This window comes from Carassius auratus, unplaced genomic scaffold (assembly GCF_003368295.1).
Source record: "Carassius auratus strain Wakin unplaced genomic scaffold, ASM336829v1 scaf_tig00214575, whole genome shotgun sequence".
NCBI classification, from domain to species: Eukaryota; Metazoa; Chordata; class Actinopteri; order Cypriniformes; family Cyprinidae; genus Carassius; species Carassius auratus.
This window is the reverse complement of record NW_020527719.1, coordinates 741,491-761,022: the sequence shown is the minus strand read 5'-3', so window position 1 is coordinate 761,022 and position 19,532 is coordinate 741,491. Positions and strand designations below refer to the sequence as shown.

General features: G+C 35.3%; 1 protein-coding gene across 1 annotated transcript; it reads left to right on the top strand.

Moving 5' to 3' along the window:
• The first annotated feature begins 11,060 nt into the window (after positions 1–11,060).
• LOC113092376 (aspartate aminotransferase, cytoplasmic-like) lies at positions 11,061–19,417 on the top strand. Its single transcript, XM_026257962.1, has 9 exons — positions 11,061–11,311; positions 13,145–13,326; positions 13,556–13,679; positions 13,859–13,971; positions 15,040–15,144; positions 15,441–15,591; positions 15,687–15,852; positions 16,527–16,669; positions 18,409–19,417. Exons 1-9 carry the CDS (start codon positions 11,203–11,205, stop codon positions 18,546–18,548), a joined length of 1,233 nt encoding a protein of 410 aa, XP_026113747.1. The 5' UTR covers positions 11,061–11,202; the 3' UTR covers positions 18,549–19,417.
• The last annotated feature ends 115 nt before the right edge of the window (positions 19,418–19,532 follow it).

Below are 19,532 nucleotides of genomic sequence, written 5' to 3'. Positions count from 1 at the left end.
ACAGTTTCATGCCAGCAGAAAAACAGCCTCTAATATCACTCGATACCATTTAGATAGCCAGAACCAGACCAACGTAATCATTAATGCATCCTTGAAGAACTAAAGTTCTTCAACTCTTCCTCAGTTCAACAGAACAGAAACAGAACACTGTTTGTACACTTTTTTTTTAGTCTTTGGAGATGAACATTCTTGATGCCACATTAAAGTTTTCCTTATCAGTATTGATTTGATGATTTTCTAAACTAGTAAAAGTTGTTTACGACGTACTGTCGAAGTTCTAATCGGAATCTTTCATTCTAAATTTAAGATTGTGTGTTACAGGGTTAGTAAAGATAAGGCTTGGTATAATACAGCTCAATAATATACATTCTCCCGCAGAGAGCTTATGAAAATGTAAATCATGTTAAATGACTCGTGCTCATCTGCTCAATGCAAATGCATTTGTTCTGCACAATTCAAAATTATATTTCGAATCATCTTTGACTAAGACTGATGTATGTTTCCTTTATAATAAACTGAACCAAAAAGAGTTTTATATCCTGATGTCCTATAGGACTTTTTTTTTTTTTTTTTTGCTTTGAAAATAATTTTTTTTTTTTTTTAGTTCTCTTAAGAACCCAGAAAAAAAACTATATGATATGACATCAAGAAATGTGTATATAATTATATGTTTAATATTCCATAAACGATAACTCTCAAAAAGCGTTACTAATGTGAAAACGCTGAGTTGCTTATAATAACTGAAATTTCTGTATTTTTTATCAGCCGCATATTCTTAGAATTTTCTCTGGAAAAGACGCTTAACCCTGCTGCTGCTATTATCCCATTTAGATCTGACCTGCACTACACTTGTGTGCCATTAGACAGTCAAGCTGGAGCAAAAACAGCTGCAGACTTTTGACAATTAAGCAGCAAGCGGATTTAAACATAACTTTGTTTGTGCGTGTGAGAGACAAATGGTGTCTGCATGGGTGTGTGTGTGTGTGTGCGTCTGAATGAGTGAGAATGGTCTTAAGTAGTTCTAGTTTTTCAAGGTTTCTCAAAATATAAAATAAATTTTAAGAAGGGTAGACTTCCATTAGTGCTCAAACTTACTGTGCTTTCTTTTCTGTGGGATCGCAGCAGGTTTATACCTGGAAAAAAGTTTAAAGATGTGTTTCTGCTGAAATCGAGAATTTACATCTTCAGATTCTTCGTCGCCATCTTCTAATTAATTAACTTATTTAAATTTCGTATTTTGTTCATAAAACAAAAATCTCTCTTCACTCTTCCAAAAGTTACAATTATGATAAACGATTCGCTAATGTAATATTCACCTTTGCGTTTTGATCACTTTACGCACAATTGTGTAGAAATACAATTATTAAAATTGTCTGTAAAATTCAGTGACTTTGTCAAATAGATTACCTCAGTTTCCCAAAAAGGAATATTAAGCATAAAATGAAACGTTATGTTGTTTCGTTTGTTTAGTTACTATGATCTATTGATGAAAAAAAAACTAAATAGTTTTTTTAAATTCAAAATCTTAAAAGTAATACATAGCTATTTTGGAGACCCCTTGATGTGCTTCCTTTGCGCCGAAGAATAAATAGCACCAGAAACAGTAGGCTTTATATAATTTTTGTTTTCCATCCTGTGTCCAGTCCCAGGTATCGATCACTTATTGTGAGGACGGTGCGCAGGAAACCTGTTTGAGGGCGCAATGATGCGCATCGGTGTCTCTCTGAGCTCCTGCTCCGGCGCCAGAGACAAAGGCCTGCCAGAGACTATAAGACGAGAAAAGGAAAGAGAGACGAGATTATCTCATCCGTTAGCTATCAACAGTGCTCTTTAGATCAGCTTTGTGTCCTCCAGTCCCAAGACTAATGGTTCAGGAGGAAAGTCGGAGTGGAGGAACGGCAAGGTACATTAATTTCATGATATTTGCTGTAATTCACTCACTAATCATTGACTTGTTTTATTTATTTATTTATATTATTTATTAATTAATTCATGCATTCATTCATAGGATTTGCTGATGATGAGTTGTCTTTGTCGTTAATGCAGTTGTTAATAGGCTATTGGTGTACTAATGGGCAGTGGGCCTAACATTTTGTTTAGATGTTTGATTTATGCTTTATACTGCACCCTCAAAAAATCAGTTCAAAACGTTTTCTTCTTCTTCTTCGTCTTCTTCGTCTTCTTCTTCTTCTTTTAAACCAGCACCACTTATTTGTCACGGTTATTAAAAAGTTTCCAGCACATTATAACTCTGTGTGCTGACACGATGACAAACACCATAGAACGTTTTGGTCCTGTTTAGTTGATAAAACGCGCACTGAATTAATAAAAGATTACACACCGGCCTAATAGCAATGCAGGTATCCTTACAGGCCCATGGCCAGAGCTTTGGAGAGTGTCCGATCACAGGGGTTGGAGGTTGTCGCGTGCTTTTATCCGATCAGTAGTGATCTTTGCCCCACACACGACTAAAGTGTGTGAGTGTTTTGTCTGGTTAATAGCACCATTAGGATGGGGAGAGTCTCAGTCAAGCATGAAGCCAAGCTGACCGTAAAGAGCGCATGTCTGTACAGGACTCTCCTCTGGAGTCTCCAGTGTCCTGATGGATGGACATATTGATGATAGCAACATCAGAATATTCAACAATAATTGAAACGCTTCGATCGGTTTTTCGAGGGTTATATGGAAGTAGCTACTGTTAATATTTGCTTTGATGATGCGAAAATAAATATAAAAACACATTCACGTTTCCTCGGTATCCGTTAAATATTATATTATATTATATTATATTATATTATATTATATTATATTATATTATATTATATTATATTATATTATATTAAAGCCTAGAAAGTTTTGTTAATATAATTTGTGATTAAATTAAATGGTTTGTGCAGCTACCTATAACAAAGTAGTGATTTTACCTAAGACAAAACATATTAATGAAAGGTCAAACCAGAACAACTGCATGTATTATTATTATTATTATTATTATTATTATTATTATTACTATTATTATTATTATTATTATTATTATTATTATTAGTAGTAGTAGTAGTAGTAGTAGTAGTATTATTAGTATTATATTTTTTTACGATAGCCGATTTCTATATCAGACCGCATGATGATATTAGCTGGAAGTTAAATAAACGTTTTAAATGATTAAAAACTACGTTTACATAGCCTACTATATATATGCACATGATAGTCTGCGTTGGATTATTTATTTTTGTGAAACTGCAAAAGGAATTTGTTTCTGAACATCTAATTATTGAGGTCAGCTTTATAAAGACGTAGCTATTTCATGTTCGATTTACTTCTTTGCAGTATATATTATGATTTTAGATTTTAAGATTTTAAGTTAAGATATTGTAAATTAAATGAATTATTTCATTTATTGCGTTCATAAGCTTATTGTCCAGACTGTGGAGTTATTGATATTGTCCACTACTTGTCCATTTAGTTTTTGTGCAGAAGTTCATTATGGCACACACATCTTCTGTAGCTTTGTTAATTATATATTTTTTGTTTACTTATCTAATATTACAAATACTTTACCATTACCTTCAGCTATTGCAGCACAGCAAATGATTTGGCCCATCTTAAATTTCCCCATCCTTCAAAATGTTTACTGCATGGCGCTTTAGTGTTTAAAACAATAATTATCCAGTAAAAAAAACTTCTGTCTTGAGGTACCAAGAAGTTTGCGTGCTGATGCCAGTCCCACAAAGAAAAAAAAAAGAAAAAGGTTTTAAGCCCATGTTTATGTAAAGGAAGAGCCTGTTTCCTGGACCTAACAAAACCCAGACCTGAGCACCATGACAGTGAGGCGGTCAGCAGAGGGAGGGAGAGGCCAATAGATCATCTTCATCTGGACACTGACTATGGTTAGATGTAGAGGTACCAGAAGTGGGTCAAGGGCCTGCATCTTTTCGGACCATCAACTGCTCATTGACATCACAGCATTCTGTACAAACTCAAAGCCAGCGAATGCTGTGAACATCAGGCGAGTGTTTAGGCTCAAATCCAAAGTCTGTGAGAATACAATGTTAATTCATGTTTATGAGTTGAGAGTATGTTTTAGATTAATATCTGCAGCATTTTAAAGCAACTGTATGTAGTCTTTTGCATTTTTGCGACTTTGGAGCCACCTACAGTTAAGTGAGTGGGATTCCCGTCGTAAATAGGCTAGATCACCGTCGTAATTACAGTGGCTAGCTGATCCAAAATCTCGTAGCCTACTCTCTGTCCAGAATAAGTAACCACTAGAGACCAGGTAAAAATGAGTTCTGTATGTAGTGCGGTAGCTTCACTGCCATGCACAAATTATTTTTGCGATTTAGGATGCAGTCGTTTATTTTTTTTAGTGCCGTAAAGCATTCCTCACTTGAATTTCGTACTAATCAAACTCCCCAAATACAAGTTTGAAGTGGTGAACGTGGGAAAGAAACAGAAGCCATTTGCCTTATTAGAAGTCAGTGTAGTATCAAAAACATTTTAAAACAAACATTGCTTCATAATAATGCTTCATATTTGGTTCCCCCAAAGAATCTTGCACTGAGCATATATATATATATATATATATATATATATATATATATATATATATATATATATATATATATAATTTTTTTCTGTGGAATTGAAAGGTTACTTGGATGTGAAACGCTCTTCATTGAACCAAATAAACCAATAAAGAGCTGTTATTTTTAAGATCGCACGCATGTAAGGACTCGTTCGCAGTGGCCAACTAGAGGAAATGTCCTCACACGGTTCTCAACAGGCCCATATATACAGAAGGCGTATCTGAGGAGGTGCAGATCCTGTTAGGTCCCGGAAGGTGAGTCTTATCAGCTCCTGGTTTCAGGCCGTGTGCTGCGCCAGGCCTTGAGACCTCGCCGGGAACCATTGTGCATCTGACCCAGCCATATGACTGATAGCCTTCCCCGTTTCTGTGTAGACGGGGAGGAAAAGAGGGAGGCGAGGCGCTGTAGCACCAGACATTCCCTGTCACACCAGAGCTTTGAGTTAGGGAGGTCTGGTCTGGAAGCCCGCTGACGGAAGTCAGGCCAGGAGAAATACACACAGCCTCCTGGGACTAATAAATTAGACAGCTGTATTTTCCCTCATGGCCTTAACCCTGCAGGTGTGTGTTTGTATACATGTGCGCAAATTACCGAGCGTTTAGTCTGTAATGTGTGTGACCTACGCCTTGGGTAATGTGGTGAGAGAGGAAGGCCGTAACCTAAATATTCGATTACAACAGACAGGGGTGATTAAAACACAGAGTAGCTACACAAGGTCTTCCAGTGGGATGTGAACGGCTAGATTTCCTCTTTTTTGTCTAAACATTCCCTGGGCCATGCCAGAGAGGCAAAAATAAAAGGAAAGGTTGCTTCAAGTTCATCTGACCGCTGGTATGCGCACAGTTTACAAAGATTGTCATTCAAACAATAATACAATTAATTTTATTCAGATTTATATGTTGTTCATTTGGGGATGCACACCACATGACCTTCCACTGGATAAACATGTTGCGAGCTGGGAGCCTGTGTTACTCAGAGCAGTCAGTGTGGCGTCTCCCATCAAACTGACAATTTGTTTCTATTCGAGCATGAGATCCCATTCATTCGCTGTCACAGCTGTAAATAAAAAGGAAGCTCGTTTCGGCTCCTACATTTGGCTTGGGTTTGGAACGGCTCGTTTCTGTTGGGAAATAGGCAGTTGTTTGCAGCCCCTGAGATTGCAGTCCTGGGAATCCCTTGGTTTGTGCAAGCAGGCCTAGCTGATCAATTGACAGTTCTGATAAACAGTTGTGGTGCCATTTCCACCACAAACCAACCCGATCTCACGGCAATTCGTACATTTTTCACAAGGTGGCTTATTCGTACGAATTCGTATGACCACACTCGTACAAATTCATACGATTGTTGCCAAATCGTACGTATTTTACGAGTTGCACAATTCGTATGAATTTGTACGAATGACCTACACCTAACCCCGCCCCTAAACCTAACCGTCACTGGGGTTTAGGTCGTACAAATTCGTACGAATAAGCCACCTCGTAAAATAAGTACGAATTGGCCGTGAGATAGCGTTGCCACAGCCAATGATTTAAGCCTGATGAAGTTTTTTTTTTTTTTTACAAAACTTATGCTTGGTTACCATATACACAATTGTGGTCTCAAAGAACGTGAAACTTGAGAGGGAAGGTCAAGGTGAATATCACTTATGAACAGAATACGCCATTCTGCATTGTGTCAGATTGAGATATATTTTGGTCAACATTTGCTTTCAAAAGTAAAAAATATGATTTTATTGTAGTAATTTTGGATGCATGATAGTTAGATTTGAAATTACTGAAACATCCCCTCCCCCCACCAAATAAAAAAAAAACTTTAAGATGGAAATGTTTCAGAACAAGCATGTTGGGAGACAAGTAAACTTTTTATTATAATATTAAAAACTCTTATTGATTATAATGAATGATTATACCGTCTTTTTTTAACATATAAAGGTCAAAAAGACTTGTTGAAATGAGATTTATTTCCTTTAATGTCTTTATATGCTTGGCTTCTTAAGGGGGGAAAAATGGCAGTATGATCGTGTAGGACAAAAACAGCAATTCTCAGAAGTATTCACAGCAGACATGTAGGAACATGCAATCTTCCAAGTTGTCAGACAGTGATTGCGATGGATTTCTTTCATTTCCGTGACTTTACTCTTTATTGCTGAATAATCAGAAGTATTAGCGCGCCACATTCATAATCTCTGAGACCATAGATGCGGTCTCTTGTCAATCTGCTTTGCAAATATTTGTGCAATTACGCATTTGTCACAACTGCTAATTCAAACAAGTGTAATTGTGTGGTTTCACAAACTCCGAAAATCATGGCAAAGAGATTCAGTTTGTGGTGTTTGATATATTTTTGCGAGTGACAATCCCAGCGTTCATACAAAGGCTCTGAATCTGGTGCCTGAAGTAAATAAAGGCTAATTGTGGACAGCTGCATATATCAGCGATGTTTCTGCTGCCATTTGACATGTTTGTGGTGAAGTATGAATTAAGACAATGTTTGCACGGCCCTTTCGTGTATGTTTATTTGTTCTTTTCAATAAGACGTAAACCAATTGGTGGCAGCAGACTTGTAGACATGAGGTTACACTTCCTCCCATTGTTTAAAACGGTCAGATCGAAAAGTAGTCGAGGTCAAAATTGGAAGAAAAGGAACATCTGTTCAGTATGTAGACAGGCTTACACATATCTGTGTTTTGCTACAATGAAAGTCGTACAAGTAAATGTGTTCGGCCTTCAATAAATAGGGTGTGACTTGTTCTGTTTGTACAGAACTATAATGGATTAGCCTTTCAATGAGTAATGACACTTTAATCACACTTAACAGCACTTATGCATCATACTTTTATTCATGTTGACATACAGGGCTGTAACCACCAGTAGACACTGAGGAAGACACTTCATCTCAGTGTTCAGATTAGTTCAGATTTGGGTTGATGTTGATGGTTATTTCTTCAACGTTTATGTCCCAAGCGTTACGTGTAGTTTTGACCGTTTTATACTTGTCACAAACCTAAACTTTCTATCTTAAACTATATATACTGTATATATATAAACAAATTAATTATTATATGTACAAGTATTTGCACAAATTACAACAAATGTCCCACAATTTATATTTGCAACATCTAACTTTTTTTTTTTTTTAGCAGCTACCAAATAGTTTTCTTTGTGGTTATGAATATGAAATTAGAGAAGAAAAACTGCTGAATAAGTTATTCTGCATAACTTATCGTGTATTTAGGATACACTTTAGTTATGAAATTACCAGAACAAGGAATTAGCAATTTTATTTCTAAAATGTTTAAATTGCTATACAAAATTATATATTAAAAATATGTAAATATATGACGTTGAAATAAATTGATATTTAAATGTAAAGATTCAATAAAAGTAATAGTAATAAAATGATAAATAGAATCTGATAACAAAATAACATGTTGAAATGGGACAAATGTGGCCATAGAATCTATTACCCCAGTCCTGAATATGCAGTCACATTCTTGCTGAGATTCGATGAGTGATGAAATCTGTCAGATGAAATATGTGTTGTTGGACATTTTAGCCCATTTCTCCAACTACAGCGTATGTCTTACCAACATGTCCCTCATAACATGCCCACTCTGGATCTTTAAGAGGTGTCTCCTGCTACATTTTTTCTCCCCTCTTTCTTTCTTCTCTCTTTTCTTAAAGAGTGACTCATGATATTTAACCTACTTACAGAGCTCCACCTATAGCTGCTCTATTTTGGTCTTGGGAATAGGAACGTCTCGGGTCCGCAAACTCAGAATGCAGTGAAGGGAAAACATGGTGGTCTTTCAGTCAAATCCATCAAACAGAATTGATGAAACTGGTGACAGAAAACAAAATAACCAACATAGAGTTTAGAAAAGGCCCTCACTCAGCGAAGCGCGCTGACCCTTAGCAGGGAGGCTAATGTAACACGTGAACAACACGAGAAGGTCCTGCACTGGAATGTCGCTCTGTGTACATGTTTGGTACGAGCTGCCGACTTTCTGTCATGGTCCGTGCATGCTTTTGAAGTCAAGAAGACTTCTCAAATTCTACCTTTTGAACACCATTTTGTGTTTATTTGTAGAGTTCATTAGAATGAAGCTGATCATTATGCAAGATTGCACATGTTTGTTAATGTTACTCCAGTGTTTTCATATTTGTTGAGGCGGGTCTCTAATGAATGCTCTTTGATATGGTATTAGCTGACAGAAGCTGCAAACACTGACACTCGTGTCATATGCTTCTGTGGTCTCCGCTCTTCTCTCAGCCTGATGTCTCTCTCTATCTGTCCCCAGGCCAACAAACATTGTGCTGGAAGCTCCAAATCCCATAATTACAAAGCTGACAGTTAACACACAGGTAAGCTACCCTTACTGACCGGCAAAGAATGCAAACATCTACTGCACTGGGGTTGAGAGACGGAGATGGAGGGCATGCTGCAGGTGCAGAAGTTACTCCTCCATATCTCCCGGGGGTTGTGAGGGCATAAGATCATCCCAACACAAAACTGGTCGGCTTTGGTAGAGTAATCATGAAAGTTATGCATATAATATTTTACTGATAAGTTCAAAGGTTCTTTATGCTTCCTTGAAGAATCTTTAACATCCATGGAACCTTTTCTTTATATACCTTTAAGGTTCCTAAAGGGTGTTTTCACAGTGATGCCACAGAACCTTTTAGTGAAAAGTTAATTAATTATTAAAAAACATATATACTATAAAGAATGGAAAGTTTCAGTCAGTATTATAAATAGGTTCTTCATGCCAATAATATAGTGTAATTTTTTTTTTTTTCAGATTATAAAAATGTTCTTTAAACTAAAAAAATAATAATAATAATCTGAATCTTTATTTATTTTATTAATTTTGTTGAGAAGCAGAAAAAAAAAATGTATTCCACGTTCGCATAATTTAATCATTAAAATCCTAGGATTTTGCAAGTTATTGAAACGATTTGCTCACTTTCTTACACAAAGCAATCGCAGTACTTGAAATACAGGTCTGGGTTGTGCAGGTGATTTGAGGTTGATAAGTTATCTGATGGTGCTGCTACTCTCTCTAAGAGGGAGATGGCAGTTTCATATCTTTTTCAGGTTCATTTCTTTTGCTAATAGCAGGTCAAGAGAAGTAAAAGCATGCAATCTCTTAAGCTGACAAAAATCGACATTTTTAGGATGCAACATTCACGCTGCCTGGAGTGGCTTTCAAACAGTACCTATCAATTGAAGTATATCCTTTAAAAGCTCATTATCAAAAACAAACAAACAAATTATTATTTGCTTTTGAAGTTTAAATGTATTATAATAATTTTTTAGCTAACTTTAAAATAAGTACTATAAAATAAATAATAGAAGTGAACAAGAGGTCACGTCTGCACATAGATTTTTAGAGACCTTCATGATATAAATACCAAAGAACAGCTCATGTTTCCCTTTTTCCTCTTGGGCCTTGAATTATGATTCCATTAGAGACCTTAAAACATCGTGTTTTTTTTGTGGGACAGTGTGAAAAGCTTGGAGCACCACCTTGTGGCCTCACAGAGACATGACATACTAAATATTTTTTCTTCTCTAAATGTACTTGTATTTACCCATGTACAAAAATAAAAACATGTATAGACTAAATACATAATATAAAAAAGATATGATATGTTAACACAATTAAGGGTTAGTTGCATTGTAAATCTTAATTCAATATAAATAGCCCAAATATTGAGGTCAGTTTTGCTAAACACAATGTAGAAATTTACTGTATTTTGTGTTGTTCTCCTTGTTTGGATACTTACAGTAAATATATAGACTAACATGTAATCTATGTATGTATGTATGTATGTATGTATGTATATATATATATATATATATATATATATATATATATATATGTGTGTGTGTGTGTGTGTGTGTGTGTGTGTGTGCGTGTGTGTGTGTGTGTGTGTGTGTGTGTTTGTGTGTGTGTGAGGTCTATCCAAAACAGGTGCTGTATTTCTACTATTCAATTTGCGAGGAGTGATGTTTAACCACATTTATATAGCCTTAAATTACTGTGTTGTAATTTGATAGCAATATCAAATTCAGCAGTGTTTTTAATTGATATCTGGGGGAAGGTGGAAGTACAGGGTACTGATAACATCATTAAAGTGAACTAAGCCGGATATTATGAAACTTTTGTTTTCGTAAAAGCAGATAACAGCCATAAATTACACAACTACAAATATGATCCAGATATCTGGATACGGAACTCAAATAGCTGTGTGGGTGTGAATGAACACAACGCAAACGTAACCCGCCCTCTCTACTTTATAATTGGTCAAAAGGCACGTCGCTCTTTCACATTCCAGTTGTCATTGGTCCTCGCAGTGTTGTCGCGCGCGTTTGTTGATGACGTAGCGGCTTGACCTTCCAGTACTAAAATATGATTGGGTAATCTTCGAGTCGAACACAATCTTCTGGGTTTCTATTGGTCAGTTTAGACACGCCTGTCCTCCATTGCCAAATCGCACATCTGAAGGTTAAAATCTGTTTGTCTCCATCAAACCGCACTTCAATCCAGCGGTACTTGCGTTGCAGTCTCCCTCTTCTCGCTCATAATTAGCAGAAATATTAACACAATATCATGTCGATATTTGGTGAAGTCCCGCAAGCTGCTCCTGTCGCAGTGTTTAAACTGACAGCAGATTTCCGTGAAGATCAGAATCCCCGGAAGGTGAATCTGGGAGTCGGAGGTGAGAGATGCGCTTTATATCAACACCTACACGCACGTGTATATCAGAATATATGAATATGACTGTCAGTGTGTCCACGCACACACTGTTAACCTCTTTGACAACAGTCAACATTTTCGTTTTGAATGGTTATGATGGTGGGAGGCACAGTACGTTATTAGGTTATTGTCTGGAATCCAGTAACGTTAACAGCATCAGTAACACGAGATACTCCATTAAACTGTTATATTCTTAACTGCATGACATGTATGTCGTTTTAGACTGTATGCAAGTCATGCATACAAATCTGATCTTATATTTTCTCTTCATGTTTGTAAAATAGACTAATACAAATTCAAAAATTACATTTTTGGTCTTAGTGAAAGGACCCAATGCTTTAATGCTTATTAATGCATGTTTGAAATTGGATTAAATAATTTAAATAATTATTTAACTTTTTAGTTGCTATTTAATTATTACTTTAAATAATTCATATATTAATAATCTATTAAATACTGCTTAAAAAATACCCCAACAATTGTGCAGAGATACTTTCAAAAAGAAAAACTTTTCAAATAGAATATGTTTTGTTTAACATTGTCAGTCCCTGCATAATAATTTTTTTTTTCCAATAGTCTTATTTCATATTTTTGATGACTTGACCATTACTCTAAAATATAGACAATATATATAAAAAATTAATTGGTGTTAAATTTTAAATGACTTCTATTATATCACATTAAATGAAACTAAAGTCATGGCATTTAGCTCCAGAGGCATCTAGGGTTTCTAAACATATTAAAGGATAGAGTTACTCTTCCAGCATTGGCCGTTTCTATTGGAGACCAGGCCCATGTGCAGTGCTGTTAACTTGGGTTGAATAGATTGTGTTTTGTCGACAGTATTTTTGTGTAGAAGCAGTTGTCATGTGTCATCTGCTGTGTAGTTATTCCTGATCCCAGTTAGAGGGCTTGACCTCAGAGGATTCTGGGTGGATTATCTTTATCTTCTGCTTGTCCTGTGGTTCTGAGATTGAAAATCCCTGAGTCATGACTGTTTTTGAACCCCTCCCCCCCTGACTTGCGGTCTTTCCTCAGATTGAAATGATTAGGTTTATCCCTCTTGAGCAACCCAGAACACTGATTTCATGTGCTTTCTAGTACATCTTGTAATACTTCTGCAGAAGGTGACAAAATATTATGCATTGAATATGCTGCTTATCTCATATCTTTTAAAAGGCTGATAATTATACTAAACTAAATAAGTTGCACCATAAACTGGTAATTGTTCTAATATTTGATACATTCAAGCATGCATATTTATTAAAACCATTGCTCCACTTCACAATCTTTTGATTCCGTTTATGTACAGGATGCATTTTTTTCTGCATTTGTGTAGGATTTTTAATTCAAGAGTTGCATCAGGACACGTTAATGTTGAATAAGCTAATTTTGCTCTTGGGTGAAAGTTCACAGATAAATCCTGATTATAGACAGGCTTGATAAAAAAGGAACAATTACGCATGGCAGATATTGATTAGACAGGAATTCAGGGTGCTGTAATGTACACTGTTCAAAAGTGTTTTTATGTTTTTGAAATAAGTCTTTCTTGCTCACCAAGGGTGCATGTATTTCTAAACAAATAAAGTAAAAACAGGATTATTGTGAAATATATCAGCTTAAAGTTTTCAATTTTCTTATATTTTAAAGTTTAATTCATGTCTGTAATGGTATATATATATGCTGTCACTTTTTATCAATGTAATGCATTCTTGCTAAATAAAAGTATTAAACATTTTGCTGTTTGTATTTTGAAGCAGTCTGGTTTAAATGCTCATCGTCTTTCTCCCCTTAGCCTACAGGACAGATGAAGGTCAGCCCTGGGTTCTGCCCGTGGTGAGAAAAGTGGAGAAGATGATCGCTGATGACCATAGTTTGAACCACGAGTACCTGCCCATTCTAGGCCTGCCAGAGTTTCGTTCAAGCTCATCTAAGATCGCTCTGGGTGAAGACAGTCCTGCCATCAAGGACAATCGGGTCAGATGAGATGCTTAAAAATCTTTTTTTTTTTTTTTTTTAAATGCGTTTTAAAATGTAATTTATTCCTGTAATGGCAAACCTACATTATTCCAGTGTCCAGTGACACATAGTCCTTCAGAAATCATGACATTTTCAAATTTAGCAAAAGGTTTATTTTTACACCTTGTTACACATTTTGAAGCGGTAGCATTCTAATGTAGATGTTTCTGTTGTTGTTGTATTGCAGGTAGGAGCCGTGCAGTGCTTAGGTGGCACTGGTGCTCTGAAGATTGGAGCAGAGTTTCTTCGCCGTTGGTATAATGGAACTGACAACACAAAAACACCCATTTATGTGTCGGCACCCACATGGGGTGAGCAGCAGATCTATTTACTCAAGGAAACTACAATGTACAATATAAAGTATATGTTAAAGTTTTGCCTTTAAAGAGCGTAACATGCTGACCTTATGTTCAATAATCAACTTTGTTTTTATGTATTATTATGTCAAATGCTTAAAATGTTCAGTTCAGTTTGTGGTCTTTTATTCAAGAGAACCACAATGCTGTTTTCTCTAACGCTGGATTTGAGGACATCCGTCCATACAAATACTGGGATGCAGGGAAGCGTGGACTCGATCTGGAAGGTTTTCTGGGTGACCTAGAGGTTAGCAGTGATTTTGAAATTCCATTGTCTTTAACGAAACAAGAATTCAAAGGTACAGCATGCAAATCCAAAACCTTAATGTCTGATGAAAGGCTTGGGCCCGAAACGTTACACGTGGTGAGCAATCATTAAAATTGCTAAGGAGCATTTTCTGGTGTGCGCACTCATTGTTTACCTTTAACGAAACAAGCTCTTACTAGTTACTTGTTTATCAGTAATTGATAGATGTTATCTAAAAACCTTTGATTATGCCCGAAAAGAAGTGTTGAGCATGACAGTCATGGTATTAGTTCTGATTTTCTTGCTTTAGTGGCATTTTCTAATGGCTCTAAACATGCTATTAAAAAAAAAAAAAAAAAAAAAAACGTAGAGTGCACTACCTAGATTGGTGTCAGAAACATTTTTTTTTTTAAATAAGCAAAATCAACAAGGATGCATTAAATTGATCTAGTTTGAAACTTTTAGATTGTTACAAAAATTATATTTCAAATAAATGCTGTTCTTTGAGCTTTCTATTTATCCAAGAATCCTATGGTAAAATATTAAGCAGTTCAAATTGAAAATTGATCGTTTAAGAAATAAATATAAAAAATGTTTAGAATGATTTCTGAAGGATCATGTGACGCTGAACATTGGAGTAATGATGCTGAAAATTCAGCTTTGCCATCGTGGGAATAATTTTAAAAACATAAAAAAAGTCATACTGAACCAAAACTTTTCAATGGTAGATTATTTTTGATTTTTTTAGAGATGCCAAAACCAGGATTTGTATCACTATACCGTATTACAAGAGGAATTAAAGCAGAACTTAATTTCTTATTCATATTTTTGTTGTAACTTTTTTTTTTTTTTGCATTGAAATGTAAGAAACAATAAGTGAATTTGATTTAATGTAAATTTGATTTGATGTAAAACTTTATTTTACACATTTTAATATAATTCCATACAATGCAACATTTAATTTTGGCCCACAAATCTAAATGAAATGAGATTTTTAGCTCTTTGTGTTAAAAAGTTTGAACACATCTGCTGTATACAGTCCAAATGAAAACATGTCTTTCCTGTCAGAGCGCACCTGATCACTCCATCTTTGTGCTGCATGCCTGCGCTCACAACCCCACTGGCACAGATCCCACCCAGGACCAATGGAAACAGATCGCTGATGTCATGAAGGTGAGACCCATCACAACAACCCCACATCATCTCACTCAGATTAGAACACTAAAGCTCATGGTACAGAAAAAGGATCCTAATTGCAGGTAATAAGCCATTTAAGCACAACGTGCAATTACAACCTACTGTTGTCTAAGTTTAGCAGTTTTATAAATACTGAGTTAACTATTGCATAATCACCTAGAGTCAACATATCTCATCAAAACTGTAGAGTCATACAGGACACAGAATGTTCCTGAAATGCATGGCAGAGAAGTTGTTATCTGACAACTTTTTTCTCTCATCTCTCTCCTCAGCGAAAGAGTCTGTTTGCCTTCTTTGATTCAGCCTATCAGGGTTTTGCCTCAGGAAATTTAGATAAGGACGCCTGGGCTGTCCGCTATTTTGTGTCACAAGGTTTTGAATTATTCTGTGCCCAGTCATTCTCAAAGAACTTCGGTCTGTACAGTAAGTGGTTCCAGTGTTCCAGATTCCATTTTAATGTCTTGTATTGTGTCCTTGTTCAGAACCATTTGATTGTAAAGAATAATTTGACTCCACAGATGAGAGAGTGGGGAACCTGACTGTTGTAGCCAAAGACCAAGACAATTTGAACCGTGTTTTGTCTCAAATGGAGAAGATCGTTCGCATCACCTGGTCCAACCCTCCGTCCCAGGGTGCACGTCTGGTTGCCATCACACTCAACACCCCTGAACTCTTTGCTGAATGGTGAATGCAGATTAAATGAATCTAGTGTCATGTGTTTGGTAAAAAGGAAAAAAAAAAAACATTTAATAGCGCAAGTATATAATTTTGAAGGGATTCTCAAGAAAAACCATTTCTCCCTAAATTCCCATTAATGTGTGTATTTATATATATATATATATATATATATATATATATATATAATTTTCATTACTGTTATGGGAAAAAACAGCAACAGTTACAGCTTATTTACTGTGCTCAGTGGTAGAGCATTGCCTTAGCAGCACAAAAGGTTGTGGGTTCAATGTGGGAACAAACATACTGGTAAAAAAAATACAAATAAATAAAGGGTATATATATCCTGAATGCACTGTAAAGCGTCTGCTAAATAGATAAATGTAAACTTAAATTCTAAAATATTAAATGCACTGCTTTTCATTTATGCTGATTTAAAAAATATATTATAGATCATAGAAAAAATAGCACCACTCTGCATAATAAATATAAATCTTCTTTCATATTTTGTTAAAAACTACATGGTAGAGAGTTTGGAACTCAGCATTATCAAATTAGTTTTAGATGCAGGGCTGTGGAGGACTTCTTTGTGACCTGGATGTGTTCTTGACAGATTTTTGAGATTCACCAGTGTATGTTTTAGTTATTTATTTATAGTCTGGCATTTTACCATCTTTCTACAGGAAGGACAATGTGAAGACCATGGCAGACAGAGTCCTGCTCATGCGTGCTCAGCTGAAGGAAAAACTCAAAGCACTCGGAACTCCTGGAACCTGGGAGCACATCACTGAACAGATCGGCATGTTTAGCTTCACCGGACTCAACCGTAAGTATCTCCTTCCAGCGCTTCTCACTCTGTTCATCACCGGTCTCACCACTGGACACATCTGTTCTGACATGAGTCACTAATGCTTTACCTGCTGATTAATTACACATTACTGCAACTATAGGCTTTAAAAGTAATAGTAGGTAAATGCTCATACCTAAGAACATAGTTAACAGCTAGTAATGAGAAACTTAAAAACTAGTACTGAGAAAATAGTTAAAGTTTGTAATAAGAAAATAGTTAAAAGCTAGTACCGTATTTTTCGGACTATAAGTCGCACCTGAGTAGAAGTCGCATCAGTCCAAAAATAGGTCATGATGAGGAAAAAAACATATATAAGTCGCATTTATTTAGAACCAAGAACCATGATAAAACATTACCGCCTACAGCGGCCAGAGGGCGCTCTATGCTGCTCAGTGTAGGATACAGGAGTGAGCAGCATGGAGCGCTCTCTGGCGGCTGTAGACATTAATGTTTTCTCATGGTTCATTTCTTTCGGTTCATGTCAAATTAATTTTGATAAATAAGTCGCACCTGACTATAAGTCGCAGGACCAGCCAAACTATGAAAAAAAGTGTGACTTATAGTCCGGAAAATACTGTACTAAGAAAATAGTTAAAAGCTAGTACTAAAGAAAATAGTTAAAAGTTACTACTTTAACATTTTTTGTAAAAGTTATTACTAAGAAAATAGTTCAAAGCTGGTAATCAGAGTTTAGCTAAAACTAGTATTTAGAAAACCGTTAAAAGTTAGTACTTAAAAATTGTTACAAATTAGTACAGAGAAAATAGTTAGAAGCTAGTTCTGAAAAAGTTCCTAGTTCTTAGTTAGGTTAGTACTAAGAATACATTTGAAAGCTAGTACTTAATAATAGTTAATAGCTAGTAATTAGATATTTGTTTAAACGTGTATTTAGAAAGCAGTTAAAAGTTAGTAATTGAGAAAATAGTTAAAAGCTAGTACTTAGAAAAATTATATAAATAATGAGTACTGAGAAAATAGAAGTTAATACTGAGAAAATTGTTAAACAGTACTGAGAAAATAGTTAAAGTTAGTACTTAAAACAGATTAAAGTTACTACTTTGAACAAAGGTTAAAAGTTAGTACTAAAAAATAGTTAAAAGCTGGTAATCAGAGTTTAGCTAAAACTAGTATTTAGAAAACAGAAGTTAGTACTAAAGAAAATAGTTATAAGCTAGTACTTAACAATAGTTAAAAATTAGTACCGAGGAAATAGTTCGAAGCTAGTACTGAAAAAATAGTAGTTAGTACTGAGAAAACAGTTAAACCCTATTGAGAAAATAAAGTTAGATCTTAAAATGGTTAAAAGTTACTACTTAGAAAAAAAGGTTACAAATTAGTACTAAGAAAATAGTTTAGAAGATAGTACTTAAAAATAGTTAAAAGCTAGTAATCAGAGATTTGTTAAAACAAGTATTTAGAAAACAGTTAAAAGTTAGTACTTGAAAATAGTTCAAATCTAATACTTAGAAAATAGATTAAAAAAAAGAGTACTAAGAAAATAGTTAAAATTAGTGCTTAAGAAAATAGTTACAAGTTAGTACTGAGCAAATAGTTAAATATGAGCATTGGGAAAATAATTTAAAGTTAGTACTGGAAAAGTAGTTAAGGAAAAAGTTCATTATTATTATTATTATTAATAATAATGCAATGTGTCCATTACAAATTTACATAAACTGTTACTTAACCATTTAAAAATGTTATTTTCTGTTTTACAGCTAAGCAGGTGGAGTACCTGGTGAAAGAAAAGCACATTTATCTTATGGCGAGCGGTCGCATAAACATGTGTGGCCTCACCACCAAGAACATCGACTATGTGGCCGAGTCCATTCATGAGGCTGTCACTACAGTCCAATAAGCACCTTTACCACACTTCCTGTTTTTGTGTGTGTGTGTCTTCAGGAACATAGACACACACACACACACACACACACACACTGATACACACCTTCACTCACCAGCTTTGCTGGTCTAATCAGCATTTCAACATTCTATTTTAACTGTAATTATAAAGAAATGAAACGGTCCCAGAAGATATATATATATAATTGAATTTTATCATTGTGTCTGTAAATTTCACTGTACTGAGTGCGGAACTGAAGGACGGTGTGCATGTTTTATGATCTGTGTGTCTGTGTATTCTTAAAACATGCACACAGAGATGACTCTAGAACTTGAATAATGGGGCATTAGATTGTGTTTAACTGTCAAATCCTGATACTCTTACCTCAAAATAAATAGCTTGAAGAAACATTTTACCTAAAAATCCACTTTTTTTGATTCAGTTTTAAACTTATTGTAAGCAATAGAGGATGAACCTTGTATTGTGGTCTGTGAAGAGGTGCATTCTGGGATATTGGATCTCTGACAGCTCAAAGAGAGTAAATTATACAGAAAAGTGATTTGTGGGTTGAATATTCCTTTAAGCTCATCGTCTTTAATGTTCTGGAAATTCTGAGCTGTGAAGATCCCAGGCATTGTTTTGCACTTTATTTTCTGATGTCTTTTTAATGTGCTGATTCTGCTCCATCACTCACACTGCTGTGTTTTTGTGTTGTGTTCAGGCTCATTTGTGCACTGCAGGACCATTTAATAAATGTGCAGCAATTAGTCCATTACTCTCCCACACTGCTTAGTCTCAAAAGATCAAACCTCTAGGTGTATTAAAACTTCTTGTGCACAAATATACTAATCAAAGTGCATTCAAATAAATGAAGTAAACAAACATTTCTGGTGTGTTTTAGTAGCCCAAGTCACATATAGTAATATAATACATGTAGTATATTTACAGTAACATTCAGTTTGGGGTATTATTAAGAAATCAATACTTGTTTTCATCAGG

Coding starts and splice junctions, on each gene's coding strand:
- LOC113092376 (XM_026257962.1), top strand. CDS start 11,203: ATGTCGATATTTGGTGAAGTCCCGCAAGCTGCTCCTGTCGCAGTGTTT. Junction 11,312..13,144: donor GGTGAATCTGGGAGTCGGAG/GTGAGAGATGCG, acceptor TTCTCCCCTTAG/CCTACAGGACAGATGAAGGT. Junction 15,853..16,526: donor CCTGAACTCTTTGCTGAATG/GTGAATGCAGAT, acceptor ATCTTTCTACAG/GAAGGACAATGTGAAGACCA.